The sequence below is a fragment of the Coregonus lavaretus genome (assembly GCF_964263955.1).
Source record: "Coregonus lavaretus genome assembly, contig: HAP1_SCAFFOLD_4061, whole genome shotgun sequence".
In the NCBI taxonomy this organism is placed as follows: Eukaryota; Metazoa; Chordata; class Actinopteri; order Salmoniformes; family Salmonidae; genus Coregonus; species Coregonus lavaretus.
The window spans coordinates 26,205-49,598 of NW_028162629.1; the positions used below are offsets into that span (position 1 = coordinate 26,205).

General features: G+C 41.2%; 1 protein-coding gene across 1 annotated transcript in view; it reads left to right on the forward strand.

Annotated features, from left to right (window-relative positions):
* Positions 1–22,761, forward strand: part of LOC311119086 (NACHT, LRR and PYD domains-containing protein 6-like) — a gene marked incomplete at its 3' end in the record, with an annotated part of 44,885 nt that extends 22,124 nt beyond the window's left edge. The window contains exons 4-15 of the mRNA XM_084193831.1: positions 8,806–8,922; positions 10,795–11,028; positions 11,615–11,731; positions 12,111–12,195; positions 12,325–12,553; positions 12,962–14,726; positions 15,020–15,193; positions 15,689–15,862; positions 19,640–19,813; positions 20,934–21,107; positions 21,391–21,437; positions 22,235–22,761. Coding sequence (XP_084049957.1) covers positions 8,806–8,922; positions 10,795–11,028; positions 11,615–11,731; positions 12,111–12,195; positions 12,325–12,553; positions 12,962–14,726; positions 15,020–15,193; positions 15,689–15,862; positions 19,640–19,813; positions 20,934–21,107; positions 21,391–21,437; positions 22,235–22,761 — 3,817 coding nt within the window. The remainder of the gene's footprint in view (positions 1–8,805; positions 8,923–10,794; positions 11,029–11,614; positions 11,732–12,110; positions 12,196–12,324; positions 12,554–12,961; positions 14,727–15,019; positions 15,194–15,688; positions 15,863–19,639; positions 19,814–20,933; positions 21,108–21,390; positions 21,438–22,234) is intronic.
* Between the last annotated feature and the right edge of the window lie 633 nt (positions 22,762–23,394).

Sequence of the window (23,394 nt, forward strand, 5' to 3'; positions counted from 1 at the left end):
ATGACCTCTTCTCAATCACTCTCATCTTCATCATCCTCGTCTTCTTTAACCTCACTCTTCTCTTCCAGACATCTCATTTTCTTCCTTCTGGAGTTTTGGATTCATCTTTATCGTCGTTTCTGCTTGTCCTCTATCTATTATTTGTTCATCTTCATTTCTGATGCAATAATCACCCTCCTGGATGATCCCTGGAAGCTGAGGATAAACATCCCTAAGCTCTACTTCCCTTAGCCTTATCTCTATAGCTTTGTTTATCTTATCGCTGGAATCTTTTATCAGTTTTTGTTTGAGAATGAAGGGCAACTTTTGTTTCACTTGCCGGATAACCTCGCAATACTTTAGTTAAAGGATTACCATTTTGCACTATATCAACCGGTGTAATCACTTTCATAGCCTTGCTGTCCTTTCTCCCCATTATAACAACCCTTTTATATTCCTTTATCGTGAATTATTTTATTTTAGACTGTATAGCCTATGGCTTCCCCCCTTCAATTACTAATATAAACCAAACAACCCAAACATTTTTTTTTAAAATAAATCAATAGATTATGAATATGAAAAAATTCAATTAAAATTTTTATTCAAAAACCATTTCTAATTAAAATAAAAAATCAATTAAAAAATAATTTAAAAATTATGAATAATTAAAACCAATTTTCTATTTGTATATCCTATCTTACCCATTTATCAATTAGTGGCTATCTTACCACAACCCATCAGGAAAGAAAATGCAAGTAGTCAACTTCAGACTACAATCCTAAAAACAAAGCATCTAACCCTACCATTACTACAATTCCCATAACCCCTTGCTCTATAAGCACCTAATTATCTTTATTTTACAGAATAATGTCAGTCCTTGATTCCCAACACAACTGCAATCAACCCCAGTGATGCACATAGCCTCCAAAATGCAATTTTTAATGAAATAGTATTTGCCAAGCCTATGTGAAATTATCATAACATCAAATATCCTGTAGGGGGAAGATTTTGTAACCAGACCAGTCTCAAACTCTTGACTCGATCCTCTGCCGCGTCACGTGATGCTACGTCAGCACCCCCTCTCCTTCTCTCTCTCTCTCCTGTCGTCTCGTCCTATCGCCTCTCATGACAAAAACAGAGACACAGAAAAAGATTTTAGTAGTTACTGCAATCACTGAGTTATCTCAACCATATTCAACATTCCTTCGTTCACATTCGCTTTAAGATTTAATTCAGGACTAAATAGATCAATAACATTTTTATTTAATTTTTATTTATTTTAATCGTCATTTAATTTAATTTATTATAATTCGTCCTCATATATCTAATTTATAAATTCACTACATCTCAACAAATAGTTTCATGTTCGACCAACAGTCACTTTAACGATTTAGAAGATTCGTGTCCAAATCTCTCCTCTTTGTGGCTATTTTCTCTGTCTCCCCCTGAGCACGCAAGCCCACAGAAATATGACACGTTACTCACAATCCCGTGTTGTAGTTTTACTATACCCTCGTGTTGTATTTTAGTGCCGTAAAACAAAACGTGTCCTAATCTCGTGCCATAAACTCCCCCTTTCTGTAGTGTAGTGTCGCAAAATTAAACGCATGCGCAAATGCATTCAATGATGCGATTCTCAGACAATAGAACGATAGCATTACGCTACAGCTTCACTATTTTATACCTTATAATCGAACAATTACACGTAACAGAGCTCACATTTGCGTAGAACTCTGAATTCCACCCACACACAAACAAGTTTAAGAGGCTTTAATCCATCGCAATGGGCCTCTAAGGATACGTTAGCATGTAGCACGCAACACAATTAGCATTTAGCCTTAGCATTTAGCATTAGCCGCTATGTATAATGTGGCATGACCCACACTCCAGCATTTAGCATTAACATTAGCCTTAGCCTTTAGCTAACTGCGGCCTACCACACACAAATAAGCATCCTGCACTGCCCTTCAAATCAAATCAAATCAAATGTTATTGGTCACATGCGCCGAATACAACAGGTGCAGACATTGCAGTGAAATGCTTACTTACAGCCCTTAACCAACAGTGCATTTATTTTAAACAAAAAAAGTAAGAATAAAACAACAACAGCAACAAAGTGTTGAGAAAAAAAGAGCAGAAGTAAAATAAAGTGACAGTAGGGAGGCTATATATACAGTAAAATAAAGTGACAGTAGGGAGGCTATATATACAGGGGGGTACCGTTGCAGAGTCAATGTGCGGGGGCACCGGCTAGTTGAGGTAGTTGAGGTAATATGTACATGTGGGTAGAGTTAAAGTGACTATGCATAAATACTTAACAGAGTAGCAGCAGCGTAAAAAGGATGGGGTGGGGGGGCAGTGCAAATAGTCCGGGTAGCCATTATTAGCTGTTCAGGAGTCTTATGGCTTGGGGGTAGAAGCTGTTGAGAAGTCTTTTGGACCTAGACTTGGCACTCCGGTACCGCTTGCCGTGCGGTAGCAGAGAGAACAGTCTATGACTAGGGTGGCTGGAGTCTTTGACAATTTTGAGGGCCTTCCTCTGACACCGCCTGGTATAGAGGTCCTGGATGGCAGGGAGCTTTGCCCCAGTGATGTACTGGGCCGTACGCACTACCCTCTGTAGTGCCTTGCGGTCAGAGGCCAAGCAGTTGTCATACCAGGCGGTGATGCAACCAGTCAGGATGCTCTCGATGGTGCAGCTGTAGAATTTTTTGAGGATCTGAGGACCCATGCCAAATCTTTTTAGTCTCCTGAGGGGGAATAGGCTTTGTCGTGCCCTCTTCACGACTGTCTTGGTGTGTTTGGACCATGATAGTTCGTTGGTGATGTGGACACCAAGGAACTTGAAGCTCTCAACCTGTTCCACTACAGCCCCGTCGATGAGAATGGGGGCGTGCTCAGTCCTCTTTTTTTTCCTGTAGTCCACAATCATCTCCTTTGTCTTGGTCACGTTGAGGGAGAGGTTGTTGTCCTGGCACCACACGGCCAGATCTCTGACCTCCTCCCTATAGGCTGTCTCATCGTTGTCGGTGATCAGGCCTACCACTGTTGTGTCGTCGGCAAACTTAATGATGGTGTTGGAGTCGTGCCTGGCCATGCAGTCATGGGTGAACAGAGAGTACAGGAGGGGACTGAGCACGCACCCCTGAGGGGCCCCCGTGTTGAGGATCAGTGTGGCAGATGTGTTGTTACCTACCCTTACCACCTGGGGGCGGCCCGTCAGGAAGTCCAGGATCCAGTTGCAGAGGGAGGTGTTTAGTCCCAGGATCCTTAGCTTAGTGATGAGCTTAGAGGGCACTATGGTGTTGAATGCTGAGCTGTAGTCAATGAATAGCATTCTCACGTAGGTGTTCCTCTTGTCCAGGTGGGAAAGGGCAGTGTGGAGTGCGATAGAGATTGCATCATCTGTGGATCTGTTGGGGCGGTATGCAAATTGGAGTGGGTCTAGGGTTTCTGGGATTATGCTGTTGATGTGAGCCATGACCAGTCTTTCAAAGCACTTCATGGCTACAGACGTCAGTGCTACGGGTCGGTAGTCATTTAGGCAGGTTATCTTAGAGTTCTTGGGCACGGGGACTATGGTGGTCTGCTTGAAACATGTTGGTATTACAGACTCAGTCAGCCCTTATTCCTTTTTGTCTATTTCCCTACCATTTTGTGCTACCGTGGACTTAATGACAATTCACAGAGAAATTAGACCCAAGCAGACCCCCCGTCGGACGAAAGTCGAGCAATAATCACAATCAGATACATTTCATTAACCCGAGTTTTTCTTTTTTTTTAAACACACTGAATTGCACATTCTATCGTACAAACGGATTTGTCGGCCCATTTCCTAAAATGGCCCCCCTGGGGTCTTAAGCGGTACAGTGCTCTAATGTATGCGCATATCTGCTTAATTGTACACCTTCAATACTTAATTCCTACCGTTTTATGCTCTAAAATTCAAATTACCTGCCGTTTACCAATGGAATATATTATTACAGACTCCTAGTCGACCACAACAGCACACATCAACAACGACCCAAGTACTTTTAACTGTACACCTTCAATGCCCTCTCATGAATCAGCGGAATAACCAATGCCCAAATTTTGTGAGTAATCTCACCTTTAAAGCCGGCTTGGGCAGTAGTCAACTCGCGAGTTCAGGAAAGGAACCAAGAACGATGAAATCAATATCCCGGACGAGCCCCCATTTTGTCGTGTCTGTTGTTGGTGGCTGTTGCTGTCAACAAGGAGTCCGCTTAGGCTGCACTGTGATTAGAGGCTTTTATTAATATCACACGTTTACAGCATAAGTGACAGATGTCATGACATCCGGAGAACGGCGTCCCAGATTGCAATGGCCGTTCTGCCCTTTCATTGTCTAGCCCCTACTTATAAACAATGCAAAAAGATGGGTGGCTCCCTCTTCTGGCCAATCACCAGTCTCCCCTGGGGCGTCACCCTCCAAACGGCTACATTTGAACTAAGATCATAAAAACATTTAACAAAGGCATAATCCCAATACACGACAATACACTTAGAAAAGAAGGTTCCTTATAGAACCAAAAAGGCTTCTATCACTTCCTTAATATATGGAACCACTAAAAGTTAGATATATTGTTGGGTTTAGTGAAGAAGAACCTCTAGAGTTCTGATCAACAAAAGGTGAATGTTTTGAGGATGTGAACCCAGCAGCCCTACAGAAGTCAGATCAAGCCCACCTGTTTTTCCAGCGCCCGGCCCGGGATTCGAACCAGCCACCTTTCTGCCATAGGTCCATCTCCTGCCACAGCTCCAACTCCTTAGCCGCTGGGCGAAAACCTGAGTTAATCTTCAGAAATAAGCATGAGTTAATATGCCAAGATGAAGACAACATGCTATGCAGACATTAATGGTATCACTTATACATAATTATTATACATAAATCATTGCCAAAAGCACAAGACATACTGTTCCATGTAGGTCTATATTATTTATGGATTGATCATATAGAAATATAAAAATATTATTTTGAACTACTCCAAAGCAATTACATGTGGCGCAGGAACCACTGACTCACTGCATTATTCTATAGTATTATCAAGACACCTGCTGTTAATTCTTAACTGGTTAGGACAGCTCATGAGGTGTCCTAAATATCTGCCGACTAGGTGGGACTAGAGACTTCATGCATAGCTTTAATTTATACCCATAAGTGTAAAATGTCTTTATTCTCAGCACTTATACGACCAGTTTTCTACTCTGAGATACTTTGTGGATATTGGCCCAGATCTCAAAATATTGTTATAAAAAAACTTTGAATGTTTGTTTTACATATAAAAATAAATAAATGAATATTTCTAATGTAAGCCACTGTAAAGACTGGGTTTAGTTTATTGTGTGGCTCTGCTCATGTCCGCGTTCTGGAACTGTCCGCGTCCCCGTACAGAACTGTCCGCGTCCACGTACGGTTTGGCGCCAAGCATATTGTCCAGTTACGCGCAGAGTGGTCTGAGGTGATCTTGGGGAACAACGACGGAGTTCGTTACAGTGTTGAGACACCAAAGTTTATTGTTCAATTTGCTTTTTGCTTTACGGTCAGGGACAGTATGACTGTAGCCAGAATTGGTTAATTGCATCCGCCATTGAGCCCAGTTTCATAATATTAAAAATAGACCTTATTTTTTGGCATTTTTCACCCTACCAGCTCCTATTAGTTCCATTGAGCTCCGTGACACCGACTCGCCTTCAGAACGTTCTATTCCCAGCCCATTGTTCTGTGTCACAATGCCAGCTTCACTATTGTTATCAATGAGACCTGCCTGCGTTAACCCTGTAGGTTTACCTCAGGTAACTTATTATTAACAAGGTTACGGCTACTTGGTGAGCGTTAACCCTGTAGGTTTATCTCAGGTAACTTATTATTAACAAGGTTACGGCTACTTGGTGAGCGTTAACCCTGTAGGTTTACCTCAGGTAACTTATTATTAACAAGGTTATGGCTACTTGGTGAGCGCGCACACTGTTCACCTGAGTACATGTTGTGGTCACCAACAGTATTAACGATGGCTGGCATTTCTGGTCATGGTTAACCATATTTGTTTTCAGAAAAAGCTGTACAACCTAAACAAAACGCATGTCCCTGTCCTCTTTTTCAAGATGTGGCCGATTTAAACAGCCAGAATACATTTTTTAATTAAGAAATAACATTTTTTCTTTCACGATTTGTTGTTTCTAAATGGCTGCTGGGTAATTTGATATGCATCGAAATCTTCGTTCGCAGGCATCAAATTGAGCGAATGCTGCGCAGGTTCACTGAGTTGCAAACCAAATGGTATAATGGGGTTATTGTTGTCTAATCGGGTGGTCTAGCTAATAGATTTGTAGATCTGACGCAGTTGCTACCTCAGATTATGAGCCTAGCAAGTGTCATAAATGAGTTATGTAGTACCCACATACGGCCACAAGGAGGAGCAAGAGTGCCATAAACCCATACTGTTTTTTTTTTGCCTTAAAACCCCTAAACATCTCAATCAATCAATCAAATGTATTTATTAAGCCTTTTTTACTTCAGCAGATGTCACGAAGTGCTATACAGAAACTCTAACCCTACGTATAACCTATTTTAGCCTTAACCCTAAGAATGGGCTCCCGAGTGCCGCAGCAGTCTAAGGCACTGCCTCTCAGTGCTTGAGGCGTCACTACAGACCCCCTGGTTCGATTCCAGGCTGTATCAAAACCGGCGGTGATTGGGAGTCCCATAGGGCGGCGCACAATTGGCCCAGCATCGTCCGGGTTTGGCCGGTGTAGGCCGTCATTGTAAATAAGAATTTGTTCTTAACTGACTTGCCTATTTATAAAAAATAACCTATTTTAACCCTAATTCTATTTTAGTCCTAACCCTAATTCTAGGGTAGGGTAGCCTAGAGCACTTTTAGAAAATATTTTAGTAATAATATTATCTTAGTAAATACAATTATAATACTAAATAACATTTTTATTATTTTGTTAATCAAAACCTGTCTAAGCGTTTTGCTGTTGTTTTTTTTGTTATTAGTTATTTTATGATATTTATTATTGCAAGGCAGAACGCTTGATAAATAAGACACATTTTAAATACACTTTATTCTCAGCTGCCTCACCAATGTCTGTACGTGAATTAATAACTTTGAATTGTTAAATATTTCCAATAGATGGCAGCATAAGACCACGAAGCATCAATTATAGGCTACAAGCAGCAATATGATTGATATAAAATAGCATGCAACCAAATACTATATGTCCCATGATTTTCTAAAATGGTCACTCATTACTTTAGTTAGCTATATATCTCGTATTAGGCCTGTGATGCTTTTGGAAGAGCAATTAAATAGTGATTATAGCAGGTGTTGAATGCCTGGTAAATAATCACTAGTCAGATGCTCCAACCTCAACCCTAGTATACATGCATTTTTAAATATCTAATATTGCGATTAAACAACCTCGGAATAGATAAGACAAGAGTGCGTCTTCCAGCCCGCCAATGAATTTCATCATGCAACCCTCGCGGTTAGCAAATGTACCTCAACATGCCCCTCGCTTGTGCTAGAAGGCAGAGTGCTCGCTGCTGGTTGATGAATCTGACAATGAATGTACTAGGAAAATACGTTTTTCTAGACCAGAGGTGACTACATTAATGTTCAGGCTTATTGATAATCGTTATAGTAATCAAGTATAATTTCAAAACATGAGCATAAAAACAGCTAATAATAAACATGAATCATCATTATATTATTTCACAGTAATCTGTTAAATGCTTTTTCAGTCGTTCCTCTTGCGTTAGCAGTGTGGAAAGGGACAGTAAAAAGCGTGTGCAGGAGTTTTCCTGTGAGGGGGAGTGGTGGTGTATCCAGGGAGAAAACTAAACAAATCTTCTGAAATGTCATTTGTGGTCTTATGCTGCCATCTATTGGAATTATTTAGTAACTGCAGTAGTACTGAATAAAGTATATCCTTACTAAAGTAGTAATTACTCAGAATTTCAAAATAGGACATTTTCTAGTTCATTTTACCACTTACAACGATAAAATAACAATTTATAGCATAACAAACAATGAAACTGATATAAACCAAAAACACCATACATTTAGTTAACTATATATATATATATATATATATATATATATATATATATATATATATATATATATATATATATATATACTATTTATTTAGATGGGTGACATTATCTGCCAAAGTAACACCACTGTAGATAAAGAAGAGCTCTCCAGGAGGTGAACCAAAACATTCAAAGCCATTTTCTCAAAATTGAGGTTACAAGTTTATCATCTTTCAAAGCAGAATTACTTTCCCATTGTTCCTCAACTGTAGTGTATGATATACCTTTTCTAGCTGAGTCTCTACTTTTATCCAATGTAAAAAACACAATTTCAAATTTTGCTACATAAGACCGAATCGAGCCGGTCGGTCACATTTGACTGTGTAAAACCTAGCAGTACTAATTATTTCTCTGAAAGTGAGGCAGATATATATTATTACTGTGTAAAACCTAGCAGTACTACTTATTTCTCTGAGAGTGAGGCAGATATATAGCATTTTGCAAAAAAACATGATTATTTGTCTCTCTAAAATGAAACCATCAAGTGATAGATTTTAAACAAATACATGGCTGTCATTGAATGCCGTGATTAGCTAGTGAAAAAACACACAATCTCTTTCATAATTTCTTTAAACAATAAAAGCTAATTTACAAACATTTCTGAAAATGGATATATAGCGTTTTGGAATGAAACTCTTCTCATGTTTCCCCGTCTGAGCTCAGAGTAGATGAGAGACGTAATGTTTGTCTCTGTTGTGTTGAAGCCAAATCAAGCAGGAGAGACCAGCCTCCCCTGTACCCAGCTGTGTGTCCATGAAGAGTGACCGGTCTATGGGTAAACCAATAAACTTCAGAGAGGGAGACTTTTCTACTGAACAAAGGTAAGAATAACTCATTTGTAATGGTCAGTGAGTTAAACAACACTGTCTCTAGTAATTTCTCTCCTCCCATTTTCCAATTTATTTTTGTTGTTTTCATAATCCATAGGCTAATACTTTTTTCCATTTTCATAGTCCTGAAACAATATTAAACTAACACAACATTCCCTCCCTGTGTGTGTGTGTGTGTGTGTGTGTGTGTGTGTGTGTGTGTGTGTGTGTGTGTGTGTGTGTGTGTGTGTGTGTGTGTGTGTGTGTGTGTATGTGTGTGTGTGTGTGTGTGTGTTTGTGTGTGTGTGCCTCTTAGTGTGTGTGTGCACTCCCTGGATGAGGAGATGTAATCTCTATCCTGATTGCCTTGTCACTTTTACCCCTACCTACATGTAAATATTACCTCAACAACCTGGTACTCCTTATTGTCTCATTACTACCTCAACTACCTGGTACCCCTGCACATTGACTCAGTACTGGTACTCCTTGTATATAGTCTAGTTATTACCTCAACTACCTGGTACCCCTGCACATTGACTCAGTACTGGTACTCTTTGTATATAGTCTAGTTATTACCTCAACTACCTGGTACCCCTGCACATTGACTCAGTACTGGTACTCCTTGTATATATTCTAGTTATTACCTCAACTACCTGGTACCCCTGCACATTGACTCAGTACTGGTACTCCTTGTATATAGTCTAGTTATTACCTCAACTACCTGGTACCCCTGCACATTGACTCAGTACTGGTACTCCTTATAGCCTCATTATTGTTATTTCATTGTGTTACTATTTCCTTTTTTTATTTAGCTAATTTTTCTTGCTTTTTAACTGCAATGTTGGAAAAGGGCTCGTTAGTAAGCATTTCATGGTAAAGTGTACACCTGTTGTATTCAGCGCATGTGAGAAATACAATTTGATTTGAAGGTCATTGGCAGAAACACGTCATTGGCTCTAACGGTCGTCTCGTGCCGAACAGCGCATGTTCGGATGTTGAAGCACGGTGGCTAGGAAAAACTCCCTAGGAAGGCAGGAACCTAGGAAGAAACCTAGAGAGGAACCAGGCTCTGAGGGGAGGCCAGTCCTCTTCTGGCTGTGCTGGGGGGAGATTATAACAGTACATGGCCATTAAGGCCAGATCGTTCTTCAAGATGCTCAAATGTTCATAGATGACCAGCAGGGTCAAATAATAATCACTGTGGTTATAGAGGGTGCAACACGTCAGCACCTCAGGAGTAAATGTCAGTTGGCTTTTCATAGCCGAGCATTCAGAGGTTGAGACAGCAGGTGAGAGCGAGAGAGAGAGAGCGAGAGAGCAAGAGAGAGAGCGAGAGAGAGAGAGAGAGAGAGACGGAGAGGGAGAGAGAGCGAGGGTAACAGTCAGCCAGATTAGGCTACATGTAAAGAAATAACCTGGCTGTTGTTGACAAGCATAGGCCTATTCAGTTCATATCCATATTATTAATTTTCATTTCAGAGATTGAAATTACGACCCCATTCTCAGTAGCCTATTCCAGCAGGCTACTGGGCAACAGAAGCACTTCCTACCTCAACATTGTCTTGCTATTCATGTTAAATAAATTAATCTGTCAATTTCAACTAAGCAAGCTGCTAAATCATTCAGCTTACATCTTGCCTACATCTTGCCCAGACTACTGGAGGCTATCTGAAATAACATGTAGACCTATCAGGGGCAACTTTTCTGGGATAGTTTTCAGGCCTTGTGGGTGGGTTTTGAGTAGTCATTGGGCTAGAAAAAGTCATTGCATTAAATCACCTGACTGTTTGGATGTGTCTGTTACTTAATGTTTTATTGCTGAGAGATAATGAATAAAAGAGAACACTGTGTTAACCGCAACCAACATGCTGGATCTCTGTTTAGGGGTCAGTGCTCTAAAAGGAGTCTCTCTGGGGAGAGAGAGGAGGGGGGCCCTCCCTCTAAAAGGAGTCTCTCTGGGGAGAGAGAGGAGGGGGGCCCTGCATCTAAAAGGAGTCTCTCTGGGGAGAGAGAGGAGGGGGGCCCTGCCTCTAAAAGGAGTCTCTCTGGGGAAAGAGAGGAGGGGGGCCCTGCCTCTAGAATGAGTCTCTTTGGGGAACATGACACCAAAGACAAGAGGTGAGCTGAAAATATTGTTTAAGAATTTATATTAGAAAATGCTATATAGGAGTAAAGAAAATCACATTTGTGTTTTTTCATCAGAAATTATTACTAATAGGTACCTTCAATGTAACTATTGTAGATTTGAGATGTGATTTAAAACCATTGTTTAGCTGGAATGTAATGTTCGTATCCTGTATATTTGACTGTGATACGTGGTTGTATCACCTAACTACCTTAAGATGAATGCATTTACAGATGCCATATCTTAATTTGACCCAGTTTCTCACAGCAGGAAAATAATCCTGCAGCAACAGCAAATGTGCATTTTTCGGTGGATTATAATTAAGGGATATTTTCTGAAGGGATTCATACATTTTTCATCAGGGAAAATCAAGTCCGAAACTTTAAGTGGAATTTACCCACTTTAGAAGCCTTTACAAAGCCTTGTAGTGGTTTAATAATTTCTTTAAGCAATAAAAGCTAATTGACCAACATTTCTGAAAATGGATATATAGCGTTTTGGAATGAAACTCTTCTTATGTTTCCCCATCTGAGCTCAGAGTAGATGAGAGATGTAATGTTTGTCTCTGTTGTGTTGAAGTCCAATCAAGCAGGAGAGACCAGCCTCCCCTGTACCCAGCTGTGTGTCCATGAAGAGTGACTGGTCTATGCATCATCCTATATACTTCAGAGAGGGAGACTTTTCTACTGAACAAAGGTAAGAAAAACTCATGGGTCATGGTCAGTGAGTTAAACAACACTGTCTCTAGTCATTTCTCCTCTCCCATTTTCCCATTTATTTTTGTTGTTTTCATAATCCATAGGCTAATCCTTTTTTCCATTTTCATAGTCCTGAAACAATATTAAACTAACACAACATTCCCTCCCTGTGTGTGTGTGTGTGTGTGTGTGTGTGTGTGTGTGTGTGTGTGTGTGTGTGTGTGTGTGTGTGTGTGTGTGTGTGTGTGTGTGTGTGTGTGTGTGTGTGTGTATGTGTGTGTGTGTGTGTGTGTGTTTGTGTGTGTGTGTGTGTGTGTGTGTGTGTGTGTGTGTGCACTCCCTGGATGAGGAGATATAATCTCATGTTTTGTCCATAGAAACCAACAGGAGAGATCAGAGTCAGAGATTCTCAGTGGTCAGTCTTCCCTGAGTCATCAAACAGACCTGGCCTCCATATTCAGTGTATGTGGTCCTGTTATGTACATTTGTTTTTGTTTACCTCAAGTAAAGTTGATCTGTCAATCAGTCATTCATGTGTTAATGAGAAAGCATTTAGTCTCTTGCTTAACTTATTTACTTGATTTATTTCAGTTGCTTGAAGAGAATATTATGACATTTGTGAAGAACGAGCTGAAGATGTTCAAGAGGATTCTTAGTCCAGAACTCCCAGAAGGCTTTGAGACTCAGAAGCAGGATAAGGAAGTGGTGGACGCTGAAGATGAGAAGCAGGAGAGCAGTGCCAGAGAGGGGGCTCTGAAGATCACACTGCACGTCCTGAGGAAAATGAACCAGAAGGAGCTTGCTGACACACTGGAGAAAAGTAAGAGCTGTCTGCCTCATGTTGAATGCTGTTTTAGAACATTTAAAAGCTGTAGCTAAAGTACAGCTAAAATAGCTGTGTAACTCAATGATATTGTAGCAGCCTTAACACAACACCTAGTGACCTCATCAAGGAGCAGCAGGGATGTGTTGTGTTGTGTTGTGTTGTGTTGTGTTGTGTTGAGAGAGAGAGAGAGAGAGAGAAAGAGAGAGAGAGAGAGAGAGAGAGAGAGAGAGAGAGAGAACCAATAATACTATAATCAGTCACACCAGTCTGTAATGCATTATGAAAACATTTATACAGTCAGTTAAGAGAATAAAGTATTATATTTTAAAATGTTCTAACAGTCCTAGAATACTGTAGGCATTAAAACAGACGTAATATTAATATCCTCTGTGTTATTTCTAGATTCAGATGAGCGTGCTGTGATTCTTCAACGTGAACTAAAATCTAATCTAAAGAAGAAGTTTCAGTGTGTATTTGAGGGGATCGCTAAACAAGGAAACCCAACACTTCTCAATAAGATCTACACAGAGCTCTACATCACAGAGGGTGGAACAGGAGAAGTCAATAATGAACATGAGCTGAGACAGATTGAGACAACAACCAGGAAACAAGCAAGACCAGAGACTGCAGTCAAATGTAACGACATCTTCAAACCCTTAACTGGACAAGACAAACTTATCAGAACTGTGCTGACAAAGGGAGTCGCTGGCATTGGAAAAACAGTCTCTGTGCAGAAGTTCATTCTGGACTGGGCTGAAGGAAAAGCAAATCAGGATGTCCAATTTGTATTTTCATTCCCTTTTCGGGAGCTGAATTTGATGAAAAAGGAAAAACACACTTTGATTGAACTTCTCAATCACTTCTCAATGGAAACCAAAGAATCAAGGATCTCCAACTACGACAAGTACAAAGTTCTGTTCATCTTTGATGGTCTGGATGAGTGCCGACTGCCCCTAGACTTCCAGAAGAACAAGATCTGTTGTGACGTCACAGAGTCAACCTCAGTGGATGTTCTGCTGACAAATCTCATCAAGGGAAATCTGCTTCCCTCTGCTCTCCTCTGGATAACTACCCGACCTGCAGCAGCCAATCAGATCCCTTCAGTGTGTGTTGACCAGGTGACAGAGGTACGAGGGTTCAATGACCCACAGAAGGAGGAGTACTTCAGGAAGAGATTCAGTGATGAGGACCTGGCCAGCAGAATCATCTCACACATAAAGACATCAAGGAGCCTCCACATCATGTGCCACATTCCAGTCTTCTGTTGGATTTCTGCAACAGTCCTTGAGCACATGTTGAGTACAGACAAGAGAGAAGAGATGCCCAAGACTCTGACTGAGATGTACTCACACCTTGTGGAGTTTCATACAAAACAGAAGAATGAAAAGTATCTTGGGAAAGAAGAGACAGGTCCACACTGGAATAAAGAGAGCATTCTGTCACTGGGAAAACTGGCTTTTCAACAGCTTATGAATGGCAATCTGATTTTCTATGAAGAAGACCTGAAAGAGGCTGGCATTGATGTCAATGAAGCCTCTGTGTACACAGGATTGTGCACACAGATCTTTAAAGAGGAATGTGGGCTGTACCAGGACAAGGTGTACTGCTTCGTGCATCTGAGCATTCAGGAGTTTCTGGCTGCTGTATATGTGTTCCTCTCATTCATCAACAACAATGAGAATCTAATGGCCGAACCGCAAGTTACTGAAGTTACTGTCTACAAGAGTGCTGTGGATAAAGCCTTACAAAGTGAGACGGGAAACCTGGACCTGTTCCTCCGCTTCCTTCTGGGCCTCTCACTGGAGTCCAATCAGAAGCACTTACGAGGTCTACTGACAACAACAAGAAGCAGCTCACAGAGCCATGAAGAAACAGTCAAGTACATCAAGAAGAAGATCAGGAAGAATCCCTCTCCAGAGAGGTGCATCAATCTGTTCCACTGTCTGAATGAACTGAATGACCATTCTCTAGTGGAGGAGATCCAAAACTACCTGAGATCAGGAAGTCTCTCAGAAGCCAAACTGTCACCTGCACAGTGGTCAGCTCTGGTCTTTGTGTTGCTGACTTCAGAAAAGGAGCTGGATGTGTTTGACCTGAAGAAATACTCCAGATCAGAGAAAGGTCTTCTGAGGCTGCTGCCAGTGGTCAAAGCCTCCAGAGCTGCTATGTGAGTACATAAAATGACATTTAAGTACTAATCATCAGGAAGAAATATTCAGTTTAGAGAAAAATATATATTTTAATATGTATATAATATATTATATTATATTGAAAAACTTACTGAATCAGTGTATTGGTGTTCACATTTGTATAACAATATGACCATACAATTCTAGGAGACAGAAGATGAATCTATATGTTGTTTGAGAGAATAAACCAAATGCATCTGCCATTGTCCTTCTACACTACTGGTGTTAAATTAACAGTGTGTTTGTGAAATCATGATGATCTCTCTGTCAGGCTGTCAGGCTGTGGAGTCACAGAGAAAGGCTGTGCTTCTCTGGTCTCAGCTCTGAAGTCAAACCCCTCACACCTGAGAGAGCTGGATCTGAGTAACAATGACCTGAAGGATTCAGGAGTGAAGCTGCTCTCTGCTGGACTGGGGAATCTCCACTGTAAACTGGAGACTCTGAGGTCAGTATTCCTGTACTTGGTCAACAAGTGATAACTGTTCACCAGATCCACATGTGTTTACCAGGCACACATAGTCCACACCATATGTGTTTGGACAGCTGGACTGGGGGATCCCCACTGTAAACTGGTTGAGAGAATGGCAAGAGTGTGCAAAGCTGTCATCAAGGCAAAGGGTGGCTATTTGAAGAATCTAAAATCTAAAATATATTTTGATTTGTTAAACACTTTTTTGGTTACTACATGATTCCATATGTGTTATTTCATAGTTTTGATGTCTTCACTATTATTCTACAATGGAAAAAATAGTAAAAATAAAGAAAAACCCTTGAATGAGTAGGTGTGTCCAAACTCTCGACTAGTAGTAGTGTGTATATATACATATATGAATAGATATGGCAGGTTTCAGGACTCTGATGTATCTGAAAATGTTGATAAAATATATTTTCACCACCAAAGAATTGCAGTGTGGTTTTAATATGATTTGACTCTTTGCAGGCTGTCAGGCTGTCTAGTCACAGAGGAAGGCTGTGCTTCTCTGGTCTCAGCTCTGAAGTCAAACCCCTCACACCTGAGAGAGCTGGATCTGAGTAACAATGTCCTGAAGGATTCAGGAGTGAAGCTGCTCTCTGCTGGACTGGGGAATCCCCACTGTAAACTGGAGACTCTGAGGTCAGTATTCCTGTAGTTGGTCAACAAGTGATAACTGTTCACCAGATCCACATGTGTTTACCAGGCACACATAGTCCACACCATATGTGTTTGGACAGTGAAGCTTACAGTTTTAAATGTGGTGCTATGCTCCATCATTTTGTATTTGAGATATAATGTTTCATATTAGGTGACAGTACAGAATGTCACCTTTTATTTGAGGGTATTCATACATATCTGTGTTACTGTTTAGAAATGAAAGCACTTTATGTATCTAGTTCTCCCATTTGAAAAAGTCGTAATAATTTGGACATATTCACTTATATTGTATTAAAGTAGTCATACGTTTAGTGTTTGGTCCCATATTCCTTACCTGCAGTGATTACATCAAGCTTGTGATTCTACAAACTTGTTGAATGCATTTGCAGTTTGTCTTGGTTGTGTTTTGGATTATGTTTTTCCCAATAGAAACTGAATGGTGAATAATGTCCTGTCATTTTGGAGTCACTTCACTTGTATTGTCAGTAAGAATAGAAGATGTTTCTGAACACTTCTACATTCATGTGGATGCTACCATGATTATGAATAATCATGAATGAATCGTGAATAATGATGATGAATGAGAAAGTTACAGAGGAACAAGGATCATTCCCCCTCTGTTATTGGTAATGGTGAGAGGTTAGCATGTTTTGTTGTAGCCTCTGTAACTTTCTCACTTATTATTTTTCATGATTCATTCATGATTTTTCTAAATCATGTCATCATCAGGATTAATTTAGTGATGTTTAGAAAAATGTTATCTACTCACTTAGACAGAAAATTACTCCAGTCATCATCCACCATTCAGTTACTATCGGGCAAAACATAACCCAAAACACAACCAAAACAAACTGCAAATGCAACCAACGAGTTTGGGACCAAATACTAAACTTTTGACTACTTTAATACACTATGAGTGAATTGGTCAGAATACTTATGACTTCTTCAAAAGTGGGGGACTAGATACATAAAGTGCTTTAATTTCTAAACGGTGAAACAGATATGTATTCAAATACCCTCAAATAAAAGGTGACATTATATACTGTCACCTCATATGAAACATTTGATCTCAAATCCAAAATGCTGGAGTATAGAGCCACATTTAAAATGTTAGCTTCATTGTCAAAATAGATATGGTGTGGACTGTATACTCAATACAATCTACCGTAATTTTCGGACTATAAGCCGCGCCTTTTTTCCAATTTTTCGACCCCTGCGGTTTATATAACGGTGCGGCTAATCTATGGATTTTTACAGCTAACGGCCACTAGAAGACCTCCTAAATCTATGGATTTTACAGGTTACAGTCCACCAACTTTAACTGTATGGGCTCTATGACCGGTCCGCTCCCCCCACCTTTAAGCGGCGGGCTCCAGCAGGAAAAGCTGGAGGCCGGAAAAGAGTGAGACAGGTAGCGCTCAAAAGTAAAAGTGGAACCGAGAGTGGTACGAGAGACAGAACGAGAGCAAGACAGACAGACATTACGAGAGCGAGACAGTTTGTGCAAAGGAAGTTTTCATGCACAAACCCTCATTATGGAAAACAAACGTAGAAATGCATATGATGCAGCTTTTAAGTTAAAGGCAGTCAATCTGGCTGTAAAAGAAGAAAATAGAGCTGCTGCACGTAGCCTTGGCATCAATGAGTCAATGGTGAGACGTTGGAGACGCCAGCGGGAAGAACTGTCTCAATGCAAAAAGTCAGAATATGCTTTCAGAGGTAATAAAAGCAGATGGCCCGAACTTGAAGACTTTCTTGAAGATTGGGTGAACACACAGAGAGCAGACGGCCGAGGTATTTCCACCGTGCAGATCCGACTGAAAGCTGAAACAGTCGCCACCGAAATGAAAATTGAAAATTTTAGAGGTGGACCATCCTGGTGTTTCAGATTTATGAGACGAAAGGGACTCTCCATCAGGGCGCGGACGACTGTGTGTCAGCAACTCCCTCCCGACTACCAGGAAAAAATAACAAACTTCGGCGAATTCACACAAAGAATGATAGAGGAATATTCCATCGGACCGGACCAGATCATAAATATGGATGAAGTGCCTTTGACGTTTGACCTGCCTCTCACTAGGACTGTTAACAAGAAAGGTGAATCGTCCATCACGTTGAGAACCCACTGGCCACGAGAGAACGAATTTAACTTGTGTTCTTGGCTGCACAGCATCTGGATTAAAGCTTCCGCCAATGGTGATTTTTAAGCGGATTACAATGCCAAAAGAAAATATCCTGAACGGCATCTCCTTTAAAGTCAACAAGAAAGGGTGGATGATGGAAAGCATAATGAATGAGTGGCTGAATGAGTGGCTGAATGAGTGGCTGAATGAGTGCTACGTCAAGCGCCCTGGAGGATTCTTTCGCCCAAAAAAAGCTTTGCTCGTTTTGGACAGCATGAGGGCCCATATAACGGATTATGTGAAAGCAGCCATCAAGAGCACAAACTCGATTCCTGGGGGCACAACGAAGCATCTGCAGCCACTCGACATCAGTGTCAATCGTGCGTTCAAAGTGGCACTACGCGTTCAGTGGGGGGCGTGGATGACTAGCGGCGATAAATCATTCACCAAAACTGGTCGCATGCGAAAAGCAACTTTCGCTCAAGTTTGCGAGTGGATCCTGATAGCGTGGAGGAGTGTCAAAACATCCACGATCATTAACGGGTTCCGAAAGGCTGGACTGCTGCGTGATGAAGAGGAGGATGCCGCCACAGCTGAGGCCCTTCAGAGTCTGTTCGATTCCGACAGTGACGAAGAGGAGTTCGTTGGTTTTGAGAGCGTCAACGAAAGAGAGAGGAGAGTGGCTGACGAAGCCACCCTGAGCCTGTTCGTTTCCAACACTGAAGATGAGGACTTTGGTGGTTTTAGTACGCAGGAAGAAGACGGAGATGAGGATTAATGACTTGACTTTTCTGGTTACAGCCGTGTACGGCACCTTAGCCTAAAAGATGAAGACGAGGATTAATGACTTTTCTGGTAGGCTGATTACCGTATATTTTAAGCAGCCGTGTTGCTGCAACTTTAGGTTTACGCGCTTACTGTCGTGTTACAGGCACTTTATTTTGCACTTTTTAAAAAACACATTTAATTTAGCCATTGATATTGCCTCGTCAAGCGCTGTAAGCTTTGTTTTTTGTTATGGTACTACTGTAGGCTATAATGTAGATACATATTCAAAGATGTGCACACTTTTTCAAGGTTTTTCAAAAATAACCAAAGTTAAGTGGTTAAATGATTGTGACGCTATTAACTAATTTTGATGGAATACGTTATGCAAATATGAAACTTGTTTGTTGAAATGTTAATAAATGGGAGCTTCCTCAAGCAGCCATCTCTTTCCCGACAATCCCCTCTGTGCACGAACCCTTACATATGGTAATTAAACATTAAAACACCTGCGGCTTATAGTCCAGTGCAGCTTATATATGTACACATCATTCAATTTAGCTGCTGCGGCTTATACTCCGGTGTGCCTTATAGTGCGGAAAATACGGTAAATCTGATACCTCACTGTCTGTCTTTTGACTGATACTGCTTTTTAAACTGCTCTGGTCAGTCTACTCAAATATTCGTACTATACATGTTTCTCTCTACAAGCAATATTATGATCATTTCTAATAATGATACATTCATTTATGAATAGATATGGCAGGTTTCAGGACACTGATATATCTGAATATGTTGTAAAAATATACTGCCACAATTTTCACCACCAAAGAATAGCAGTGTGGTTTTAATATGATTTTACTCTTTGCAGGCTGTCAGGCTGTCTAGTCACAGAGGAAGGCTGTGCTTCTCTGGTCTCAGCTCTGAAGTCAAACCCCTCACACCTGAGAGAGCTGGATCTGAGTAACAATGACCTGAAGGATTCAGGAGTGAAGCTGCTCTCTGCTGGACTGGGGAATCTCCACTGTAAACTGGAGACTCTGAGGTCAGTATTCCTGTAGTTGGTCAACAAGTGATAACTGTTCACCAGATCCACATGTGTTTACCAGGCACACATAGTCCACACCATATGTGTTTGGACAGTGAAGCTTACAGTTTTAAATGTGGTGCTATGCTCCAGCATTTTGGATTTGAGATACAATGTTTCATATTAGGCAACCGTACAGAATGTCACCTTTTATTTTAGGTTTTTCATACATATCTGTGTTACTGTTTGGATATGAAAGCACTTCATGTATCTAGTTCTCCCATTTGAAGAAGTCGTAATTATTTGGACAAATTCATTTAGTCAAAAGTTTAGTATTTGGTCCCATATTCCTTACCTGTAGTGATTCATTCATGATTTTTCTTAATCAAGGCATCATCAGGATTAATTTAGTAGTGTTTAGAAACATGTTATTTACTCACTTAGACAGAAAATTACTCCAGTTATCAACAACCATTTTAATATTGGGCAAAACATAACCCGAAACACAACCAAAACAACCTGCAAATGCAACCAACAATTTTGAGTCACAAGCTTGATGTAGTCATTGTGTTCAAGGAATATCAGACCAAATACTCAACTTTTGACTACTTTAATACACTATAAGTGAATTGGTCAGAATATGTTTGACTTCATCAAATGGGGGACTAGATATATAAAGTGCTTTCATTTCTAAATGTTGAAACAGATATGTATTAAAATACCATAAAATAAAAGGTGACATTATATACTGTCACCTCATATGAAATATTTGATCTCAAATCCAAAATGTTGGAGTATAGAGCCACATTTAAAATGTTATCTTCACCGTCAAAATAGATATGGTGTGGACTGTATACTCAATACAATCTAAATCTGATACCTCACTGTCTGTCTTTTGACTGATACTGCTTTTTAAACTGCTCTGGTCAGTCTACTCAAATATTTGTCATATGCATTTTTCTATCTACAAGTAATACTTTGATAATTTATCATTTCTAATAATGATACATTCATTTATGAATAGATACGGCAGGTTTCAGGACACTGATGTATCTGAAAATGTTGAAAAAATATACTGCCACTATTTTCACCACCAAAGAATAGCAGTGTGATTTTAATATGATTTGACTCTTTGCAGGCTGTCAGGCTGTCTAGTCACAGAGGAAGGCTGTGCTTCTCTGGTCTCAGCTCTGAAGTCAAACCCCTCACACCTGAGAGAGCTGGACCTGAGCTACAATCACCCAGGAGACTCAGGAGTCAGACTGCTCTCTGCTGGACTGGAGGATCCACACTGCAGACTGGAGAAACTCAAGTATGTAGAGGGTTTATGTCAATGTTCATATCAGACATGTTGGAGTTATCAGGCTAGTTAAGACAAACATTCTGACCACCACTTGGACTAAGTTATATAAAGACTGTGTGTGTGTGTGTGTGTGTGTGTGTGTGTGTGTGTGTGTGTGTGTGTGTGTGTGTGTGTGTGTGTGTGTGTGTGTGTGTGTGTGTGTGTGTGTGTGTGTGTGTGTGTGTGTGTGTGTGTGTGTGTGAGTTCAGGTGTATCCCTCAATGACTGTCTGTTCTTCTGCTTACCGCTACAGTGTGGAACATGGTGGAGAGAACACATTGAAACCTGGACTTAGAAAATGTGAGTGTTGACTGATGTGAAGAATATGACTAAGAATAAGTCTTAATTCAAGTGAAGTCAAAGTCAAAGACCACCATCATTACTTACTTGGTCATATTAAATATCAGCTGTAGTTCTACAGAAGCACAAATCAGGGACACCAAAGTTTACAAAGAGTTGCTTTGACAATGTGTGTGTCTGTGTGTGTGTGTGTGTTCAGGATGTGTTCGTGTTACTTTTGTGTGTTCATGCTTGAAGGTGTGTGTGTGTTCAGGGTGTGTGTGTCCAGGGTGTTTGTGTGTGTGTGTGTTCAGGATGTGTGTGTGTGTTTGTGTGTGTGTTCAGGATGTGTGTGTTTGTGTGTGTGTGTGTGTGTGTGTTCAGGATGTGTGTGTGTTTGTGTGTGTGTGTTCAGGATGTGTGTGTTTGTGTGTGTGTGTGTGTGTGTTCAGGATGTGTGTGTGTGTTTAGGATGTGTGTGTGTTTGTGTGTGTGTGTTCAGGATGTGTGTGTTTGTGTGTGTGTGTGTGTGTGTGTGTGTTCAGGATGTGTGTGTGTTTGTGTGTGTGTGTTCAGGATGTGTGTGTTGTGTGTGTGTGTGTGTGTGTGTGTGTGTGTGTGTGTGTGTTCAGGCTGTGTGTGTGTGTGTGTGTGTGTGTGTTCAGGATGTGTGTGTGTTTGTGTGTGTGTGTTCAGGATGTGTGTGTTTGTGTGTGTGTGTTCAGTGTGTGTGTGTGTGTGTGTGTGTTCAGGCTGTGTGTGTGTGTGTGTTCAGGATGATGATGATTTCTAATATTGTGTCTGGTTTCATCCATCAGATGTCTGTGATCTCACACTGGACCCAAACACAGTAAACAGATTCCTCTCTCTGTCTGAGGAGAACAGAAAGGTGACATGGAGGAGAGAGAAGCAGCCGTATCCTGATCACCCAGAGAGATTTGAGGTCTGGGAACAGGTGCTGTGTAGAGAGGGTCTGACTGGACGCTGTTACTGGGAGGTAGAGTGGAGTGGGAGAAGGGCTGATATAGGAGTTACATATAAAGGAATCAGCAGGAGAGGAAGGGGTAAGGACTGTGGGATTGGATACAATGACAAGTCCTGGAGTCTGACCTGCTCTGACAACAGTTACTCTGCCAGGCACAATAATAAGTCCACTACCATAGACGTCCCCTCCTCCAGCTCCCACAGAGTAGGAGTGTATCTGGACTGGCCAGCCGGCACTCTGTCCTTCTACAGAGTCTCCTCTGACACACTGACCCACCTGAACACATTCCACTCCACATTCACTGAGCCCCTCTATCCAGGGTTTAGGGTTATGGTTGGGGACTCAGTGTCCCTATGTTAAATACACACTGGACACTGTACACACACACACACACACTAGACACACAAACACACACTCACACTGGACACACACACACAAACACTGGACACACAAACACTGAACACACACACACACACACACACACACACACACACACACACACTGGACACACAAACACACACTCACACTGGACACACACACACAAACACTGGACACACAAACACTGAACACACACACACACACACACACACACACACACACTGGACACACACACACACACACACACACTGGACACACAAACACACACTCACACTGGACACACACTCACACTGGACACACACACACACACCGGACACACACACACACTGGACAAAACACACACTGGACACACACACACACTAGACACACACATACACACTGTACACACACACTGAACACACACACACTGGACACACACAAACACACATACACACACACACACACACACACTGGACACACACAAACACACACACTGGACACACACACGCACTGGACACACACACACACACACACAAACACTGGACACACACAAACACACACACTGGACACACACATACACACACACAAACACTGGACACACACACGCAGGACAAACACACACACACACCGGACACA